Raw genomic sequence first — 9,078 nt, forward strand, 5'->3', positions numbered from 1 at the left:
CGGCGCGCGCCCGCCGTCGTGTCAGCCTCGGTGCCCGCAACCGCGCCAGCGTCTTTGCGCCGGGCGTGTATGCGGTCAAGATGCCTCCAAACGCTAAGGACATGCTTCGCATCCTCTGGGCTTAACCTTGATAAGCCTCCAATTTTTTTAGGTATGCATCGAACAACATTCGACTTTCAGAAGCATTCAACAGATGATGCTAGTAGTAGTTTATATAATATATTCTCTTATCTACAGTGGTTATGGAAGTGGTCCCCTTCAAGCACGAAGCAGCCGCCTTTTTATCAGGGCGGAGGAATGTGGACATCTTGACTGCCTGTGGCTTTGATGAAGTCCTCTTTGTATTTTCCTTGCAGCACTTCCCATAGCACATCGTACATGCATTTGGCGCTTGTAGCGTTCGTAACTGCAAGGTCATTGCCGGACAAGCCTATCTTGGGTCTGCTCCATGTGGTCACATTGAAAGGTCGCACCATCCACGTGCGCAGCCTCGGCCGACCACCTGCGAAACAAAGCATCCTGTGATGGCAGCTTCTGCGCGTGTGTATTTACAACATATCTCGATCAGAAACCAGCACATCTCTAGGTATTCGTATTCAGCACCGCAAAAATTCAAGCAAAGAGCGAATTACGCACATTAAGCGGAGTTTATGTTATGACCCTCAATTAACTCTTAGAGCTGCCGCAGAGCACAAACAAATTATTGGCCGCTCAGAGGTAATAGCTACTATATCAAATTGCACGTAGCCTTAAGGCCCGAACCCGGAACTTTGCCGAAAATCTTGGCGGCCACTGCATGTTTCTGGCAGCGTAGTATGGAGTGTAATTTGACCACTGAGGTTTTGCTTGTTATACATGCATATACACCTGTACTTTCCGGCCAACCGGGTAGAGCGCTCAATAATGCGACGTTCATTATGGCATGCTGAAAATTAGAGAACCGGATATTCGCACCTATCAAACCGTGCTGCGCCTTTCATGCTTGAATCATATGATCAGTTCACGCTCATGTGGATAAAAGCATCACGTGGCGCTGTCGTAGCGACTCTAGGAGGCAGGTTTTGCGCACCTGTCTTGACGGTTGCGTGGTTGCCCCCGAATGGGACGCTGAATAGTTGGAGATCAAGGCGGCCTCTTTGAAGATGCTAGTCAGAGAACTATTGCACCAAAATACGGCATTGACTTCCATCCTATATACCCCTGTGCGGCCGTATAATAAAAAATCTCTGCCCCCCCCTTAAACGAGAGTACAGTAAGCATGAAATGTTTACGGGCCTAATGTCATCTCGGTGGACACCCGAACCGCAACGTACAGGAAGGGAGGAACGCCACCACCCGTTCAGCGCGATGCCTTGCCATTTGAACGCAAGGTTTTTTGAGGAAAGGAAATGGCGCAGTAATTCTCTGCCATCTCGGTGGACACCCGAACCGCACCGTAAAGGAAGGGAGGAACGCCACCACCCGTTCGGCGCGATGCCTTGCCCTTTGAACGCAGCGCTTCTCCCCCGGGCCCCTGTGCGCCTGCGCGACTTTGCTTCGATGCGCGAAGCCCCTAAGAGATCACGTATGTCAACGAAGTGTAACGTGGCATTTATGTGCTTTTTGCACGCGTTATTAGAAATCGGAATTATAATTCCGTGCATTATCAAACCCACAGCTCCACTGATATCTTGATAAACATTGAGAAGGCACTGGCAGCAGTTATTTTTTGTCTCGTTTGGAGACCAACCGGCGCTTGCATGCCGGTCGCGTAGGAGGGCTTACAGAGTCTCGTTAATTCTCGTTAAGTCTCGTACGGTGCCCGGATGTTCTCGTTTCAGAGCCCGGATGACTGGAATTCGGTGCCCGGATGACTGGAATTCAGTGCCCGGATGACTGGAATTCAGTGCCCGGATGAGTGGATTTCAATGCCCGGATGAGTGGATCTCGGTCTCGGCGTGACGTCACCACACTGCCGACAACGGGGGCTAAAAGCATTTCATGCTTAAAAACACTATTCACTCATCCTTATGACAGAGCGTGTAGAGGATTTCAGACGTACTGAATGTATGCCGTATATTCGCCAAGACAATAAACTGGCGCACAAAGTTTGGTGTCGATATTCTGATGTTACCTAGAGGTCCTAGTAAAGAAATACCGCGGAGTTAAATCTCTGCCGCTCCCGTAACCGAGAGTAGCTTAAGCATGGAATGTTTACGGGCATAACACATTGGTTGTAGATGGTACTAGTCAAAATCTTGAAATGTGTCTAGTGTTCAACAAACCATACCACACTCTTCTTGTTCCCTCCAAGCGATCGCCTGCAATAGTGCGGGATTAGATAGGCAGCCGCGAACCGTGGCGTCCTTGTCGCTTTCGGTAGCGGCCGCATAATCATGGCCTTGTCGGCAGGGGCGAGCAGTCTTCTGCTGTGGCGTATCACTCGCAGAGCGATTGCTTTCCGCAAGACGCTTCCTACCTCTCCTTTCATCAGGCTCCATTGCTCGGCTTAAGCAGCTGTGACGGTGGCGGCATTGAAATGCAGGACGATGCAGAAGCGTACGCGGACACGTCGAGACGCAGGCCTGACAAGAATGTATATGCAGCACGTTCGAATACTGCGCGAGAGTGAATACATCTGCCTGCCAAAGGGGGAAGCGTCATGAGCTGAAGGCCTAGCGGCCGGTATTTTACTTGCGTGAGTGTGGGACCGTAGCGCCATCCTTGGGGACGGCGCGGAAGCAGTTTTTCCGCCCAAAGCCCTACTCGCCCGGGAGCTCCCCTCTTACTCTGAGCGGCCCTCTCTCTCAGAGAGTCTCGCTAAATCTCGTACGTTGCCCGGATCCTCTCGTTTCAGTGGCCGTATAAGTGGAACTCGGTGCCCGGATGTTGGCTCTCCGACTCGGCGTGACGTCACCACACTGCCGACAACGGTAGCTAAAAGCATTTCATGCTTAAACGTCTGATCCCACCTTGAGGAGGGTTTGTGAAACAAAAGATGTGCGCAACGACCACTGATGGAGAATGTTCGCGTACCCCTGCTCTGATTAGTTGTTCTTAATTCATAAAAACTGCTGGCTCTCGACCCTTCGTTATTCCTTGTCTACTTCGTCACCATGCGCTCGAAACTCCGGCTTTGGTGGTCGCCGCGTTTTTTTCGCTAATTTTGTTCAATAGAGATTTCTACATTTATGTGTCATCTGTATAAAGAGTTAATTTAAATAAACTGTCTGAGGAAAGTGTGTTGTTCCTTTTGCCATGTCATGACTTGATGAGTCGACCCAGTTTATGTCACATGTTTCTATTCTTCGAAATATAGCATCATGCAACAGTACACAGCATTTCAAGCCTCGAGAACTGGATTCATTTTGTGATGGAAAGTATCCAGCGCAATCTTGAATGCTTATACATCATCAGAGCAGAAGGCATGTTAAAAAGCAATTTTCTCTCATTAAAAGTGAACAGGTATTAGTGCATTCTCGACTTCAGCTAAGTGACGCATTAGTTGTGTGTGTACAGAAAGCCTAAAGGCGCTTTTATTGTGACTAATTGAGCATAAATACGGGCTTTTCACGATAAAAAAAGCCAAATGGCTATTTTTTATATTTTGGTTTTTACGTGAGGTGCAATAGAGTGTTAGCAGTTGAACGCTGCTTGTTGATAAAAAGTTTTTACTGGACTGTCACCCTTCAACGCTACGGAAAGCTTCTTTATTCTAATTTGTGAATGGTTAAGATTCAAGAAATTTAAGGAAACGAACTTATTTCGTGTGCACTGATCTCGCGCATAATATGTGAAGTTTTCCATTTTGTCACCGTCGAAATGTGATCACAGCAGCGGGAGTTTGAATCCCGAGCACTGGCTTGAGCACCTGAAAGCAAACACTACTAAGCCATCGCCGCGGGTGCGTGACATCGAAATTCCCGCCAGTAATCTCCGAGATATTCCTATCGAAATTATACCCCTCGCTAGAGCCTGGACTTCGTTAAAGTGTAACCGGCCTAATATTTAGGTGCGTTGACGATTTTTGTAAAATACTTGTAAACTAACCATCAGCGATAACCTTGAGACCATCGACAACATAAACACTCTCGCACCCACCGCCGATGTCCCACTTTTCCACCTGCAATGCGTCGCAGCTCCTCCTCTCGGCTCTAAATAAGAGGGGATTTCTCTTAGAGAGTAGAGGAGGAAGAGACCCGAAGGTGGCTGCCATGGCAGAATCTCTGTCGCCTTCAAAGGTTATACCGAGAAACAAGCTGCTACCTGCGTGGTTGACAGGGGGCAAAGTGGAGAGAGAGAAATCTTCTCTTCGAGGAGAGACAAGGGAGAGACCAGAAGGTGGCTGCCATGGGAAAAGCCCTGTCGCCTGCCAAGGTTACACAGAACGGCCAGCTGTGACCTGCCGTTGTTGGCAGGTGGCAAAATGAAGAGAGAAACCCGCTCTTTTCTTCGAGGGGGAAGAAGGTGTAGAACAGAAGGCAGCTACTATGGGAAAACCCTGTTACCTGCCGAGGTTACACAGAAAACGCAGCTGCGACCTGCCACGGTTGGCAGGGGGCAACGTGGAGAGAGAGAAATTTCCTCCTCTCTTGAGGACAGAGAAGGAAGAGACGAAATGTCGCTACCTTGGGAAAAGCCGAGCCACCTGCCAAGTTTGCACAGAAAAGCCAGGTGACAAAATGGGGAGAGAGAAATCTTGTCTTCTCTTCGAGGCAGAGAAGGAGAAGACCAAAAGGTGGCCACCATCAAAAAAGCCTTGTCACGAACCCAGGTTGCATTGAAAAACCAGCTGGTACCTGGCAGGGTTTTAAGGTGGCGAAGTAAATAGTGGGAAATCCCCCTAATGTTCTAGGCCAGAATAGGGCGAGGCCGGAAGCTGGCTGCCACGGTACGAGCCTCGCTACCTGCCATGAAAGAGCCAGCTGCGATCTGCCACGGTTGGCACGCAGAAACCTGGAATGAAAATCCCCTCTACACTTGTATGGCACGTGGGGGCGTGCTTGCCAGCTCACAACGAGGTTTTTATGCTGTCTGATTGTCTGTGCTAATGATAACTAGGTGTAATCCAAGCTTTTCAGGCGAGAGCGCTAAGCCTCCCTTTCTTCAGAAAATCTGGCATCAGCGGGGACGTTGCTTTCTTCTTTCACTCCCACTTCTTCCCTTCCCTTACGGCGCTGTTCACGTGTCCGCCGAGATATGTTAGACAGATACTGAGCTATTTGCTTTCCTCAAAAACCAATTTACGAATTTTTATTTTGCCGTCGATGCTGTGAACGAAAAGAAGGTGGTTCGCCCGCCAGTTATGTCACGGGACCATGTGACGTCCTCACATATCGCCCATCATAGCAGGAGGCAGCTAGGTTAATGATTGGTCGTGAAAGGTTGCTCAGGGAGACCTAATGGATCTCGACAGCCCCACCGATGCCGGTGTTTTGAAAACCATCTGACGGTGCAGTGACGCATCGTCTAACCCCTAGACCACTGTGCCAGGAATTCTAAGAGGAATTCCTGCGGCCTATAAATGCAACGTAGGAATGACCAATTCCTGATATATGAGCAGAGAGGCAGAACATAAGTGGCAGAGGAGTGGTACTGGCGTGTGAGGGATGTCTAGTTCTATAGCATTGCGGTCATATTGGTAGCTAAAGCTTTATATGATGGTGAAAGAAAGAACAGTATCCATGTCTGCGAAATGATACACAAAGACGACCCCAGGCCGCTGAGAGACCCAATATAGCAATCGCGTCAGACCTCTACGGGTGACCCTAATGGTGACTGATGTTTTTTTTTTCGCTATTGCGTGGGCTTCTGGCGGCTAGAGGCCTCGTGGAGGGTAGAGCTAGGTTGTTTGGGGACATGTGGCGGTTCCGGAGCGTGCAGGCTTAACTCGCCGATGTTCCACACACGGCAAATTTCCTGCATTGACTGAGAACACACCGGCATTTTCGCAAAGTGTCAGTCTTATTTTATCCAAGTAAAAATAAAGTCCACCAACGGAGTGCCCCATGAACATACGCGGTGTTTAACCAAATACAGTACATAATTTAAAAGAAAGGCTTTTCGAGTTAGAAGAGCGCTTGTTCAAACACAGCTAAGGAGTTCTAACTAGAATGCTGTTTACGCAATTTATCTTTGTAACTACTACTGTTAGTCTTCCTAATTATTGAAAGGCGTGTAGCCCACCGTAAGAAATATCCATAATCAGCTTTTAGAATTTCGAAAATATGGTTGCCCTCGGAGCTGTACCTCAAGATATTTTGGCTATTTCTGCGTCGTAAAGGCACTGAAGAGATTTGTTTGCCTACAAGCTTCTCGAAAGCGTATATAATTTGGCGCCAGAAGATCCAAAGTGCTGGGCCACAGCGCCGAAAAAAACTGCGTTTTCGAAATTCTAAATAATTATATGGATATCACTCGCGATGAGCTACACGTTCCTCAGCAATTAAAGACCCTATGACTAAAAGTTAAATAGTTAATTATTCGGTTAATTAAAGAGCTTGCTAGCTATCACGTCTTAGTGGTATGCAGATGTACTACATCACTGACAATGCTGTGCTTAAAAAAGCTCACTTCTAACTCGAAAAGTGAAAGTTTAAAAATAGTGTAAAGTAGTGCGTAAAACACTCTGTATACCTAGTGCGAAGAAAACGCTTGTACCGTATAACTCCTTACATTAAAAAAATTCCAAAATAGAAACCGTCTGGTCATAGTTTTCGTATGCGGTATTATTTACCCTCGCTTGTTTCCTGTCAACTCTTCTTGAACCTGCCGTCGTGTCCTGGTTGTACAAAAACGTCATCTCCTCGAAACGAGGGCTTCTTTACAGACAGCATCTTCGGATTCAGGCCTCATCTCTCAGTCTGCCAGGTCCTTGTAGGGCTCCTCGCGTCACGCCCTGGCTTTAGGCGAGAACTCGCTCCGCTTGCGGCACACATGAATGGAGTTGCCACTACGCCTCGCAAGGAGCGCAGTGCAATAAAATTACAGAGATATTTAAGACTACATACCTACTTTTGAGGTGAAAGCAGTAAATTTTAATTTGCATTTTTGTTTTGTTTTTCTAATGACACACCGACTCATTAGCATACAGTCGTAAGGTAACGCATACGCCAGGCTAGCCTTCATTTGCCCAAAACAACATGGTTTTGTGGCCTGTGGGTTGCTTGCTCGCCTCGCCGTTTAAAAGTCCTTGGTTCAGTTCATGAAAAAAATTTTCTTTGATGATGACGTGATAGGGGATTTTCTGGAATACTTTTCCTGGACGCCGAAAACGACGTCTGGAATCGTTCCTAATGGGCCACATAAGGCTGTTGGGTCGGAACAGTTCGAAACACTGTGCTGTCGGGGCTGACACTATTCTCACCGTACCTCGGGCAGATTTCGACCAGAAATCGAATGAGAAAATCCACCACATTCTCCGTCATTCCTACCGCCGGCTGTTATATCTTACGGATGGCGACGCGCACCAGGGCGCCGGGCTTACGTTCCCGCATGTCAATCAGGTATCATTTTGGCCAACAGCCCCAGCAAGCGGCTCCTTCCATCTCTGCCGCATCGCCAGTGAGGAAAAACCAACTTCCTCCATCTCGTGTCCTTCCTGCCGGGAAATCAGTGGACGTTATCACCACACCTAGTACGGTCCACATCTTCGACATGTCGAAGGCGACTCTCATTGCCTGCAAGTCGGTGTCCGAGCATAGTACGCTGCGCAGGTCCTCACCTTTAGAGAGTTCGGTGGCAGCTGCCAATCACAGCACCTCCACCTCATGCGCCAGCAGCTTGGAACCACCGCAGTCCGCACGACAACCTGCAGCATGCATCTGTTTATCCGACGGCTCCCACAGAACATGGTCCTCATCCTCGCCGCCGCAGGTGATGTGCCACTCGAAGAGCTCGCCTAACTCCCTATCGAGTTGTGAGAGAAGCCAACAGCCACAGAAACCAAGGGGCAGAGGGGATTTTTAATTTATTTATTTACTTTGGGGTGTTGATCAATTTAGAATATTGCTGAATATGTTATCGCTTAAAGCTAATTGATTAGAAAAGCAGAAGAAAAAACAACCACATGCCGCCGGTGGGATCCGAACCCACGACCTCCGAATTACGCGTCCGGTGCTCTACCTATGAGCTACGGCGACGGCTGTCAAACCTTCTGCTTTCGGGGGTATTTATGTTTACAAATAACCTAACATTGAGAGTGTTCATCAGCGCCACCCACGTTCTACGTCCGCCACTCAGGACGTTCTACGTCCGGCGCTTACGAACGTGGGTGGCGCTGATGAATACTCTCAATGTTAGGTTATTTGTAAACATAAATACCCCGAAAGCAGAAGGTTTGACAGCCGTCGCCGTAGCTCAGAGGTAGAGCACCGGACGCGTAATTCGGAGGTCGTGGGTTCGGATCCCACCGGCGGCATGTGGTTGTTTTTTCTTCTGCTTTTCTAATCAATTAGCTTTAAGTGATAACATATTCAGCAATATTCTAAATTGATCAACACCCCAAAGTAAATAAATAAATTAAAAATCCCCTCTGCCCCTTGGTTTCTGTGGCTGTTGGCTTCTCTCACATTTATAACGAGCCCCTCATTCCCTTACCCTTGTTTGCTTAATTCCCTATCGAGTTGTGGAGTACTCTGATGCGTCAGCCTCAGCGCAGTTACCGCTCCGCCTCGAGATACCTGTACTACCGCTGCCTTCCAGCTTTCTCGCATTGAGAGCCGTTTGAACGCTCTTATCAAGCAGGCGCCCTCGTTACGCCGCCCTCTGCCGCCGTTTCGGTTGCACCATCGCTCTCCGGCACAATCATGCTCCCAGAAGCCGCAACCAATGAAGTGCTACAAGACACTTCGCCTTTGACTGTGTGCGACACCACCGTGTGGTGTGAACCTTTGTGAGAATTGCGAACGCCCTTGCTCCTGTTACGGAGATGCTGTAACCAGCCACTGAGGGCTGCAAGTGGTACTAATCGACGGTCGTTTTTTCAACATTGCTAACAAAATCACTGGCACTCGTTTCCTCACCGACACTTCAGCCCACCAAAGCTCATATCGGTCTTGTGGAGACGAATCGCAGACCGAAGTCGTCGTCGGGTCTCCA

At 48.5% G+C, this 9,078-nt stretch overlaps 1 protein-coding gene across 1 annotated transcript in view; it reads right to left on the reverse strand.

The window, feature by feature from the left end:
- Positions 1-284: 284 nt before the first annotated feature.
- Positions 285-9,078, reverse strand: part of LOC149344256 (uncharacterized) — a 52,298-nt gene continuing 43,504 nt past the window's right edge. The window contains exon 4 of the mRNA XM_089542578.1: positions 285-502. Coding sequence (XP_089398704.1) covers positions 285-502 — 218 coding nt within the window. The remainder of the gene's footprint in view (positions 503-9,078) is intronic.

The sequence above is a fragment of the Amblyomma mixtum genome, chromosome 5, assembly GCF_055824585.1.
Source record: "Amblyomma mixtum isolate Tamu chromosome 5, ASM5582458v1, whole genome shotgun sequence".
Lineage (NCBI taxonomy): Eukaryota > Metazoa > Arthropoda > Arachnida > Ixodida > Ixodidae > Amblyomma > Amblyomma mixtum.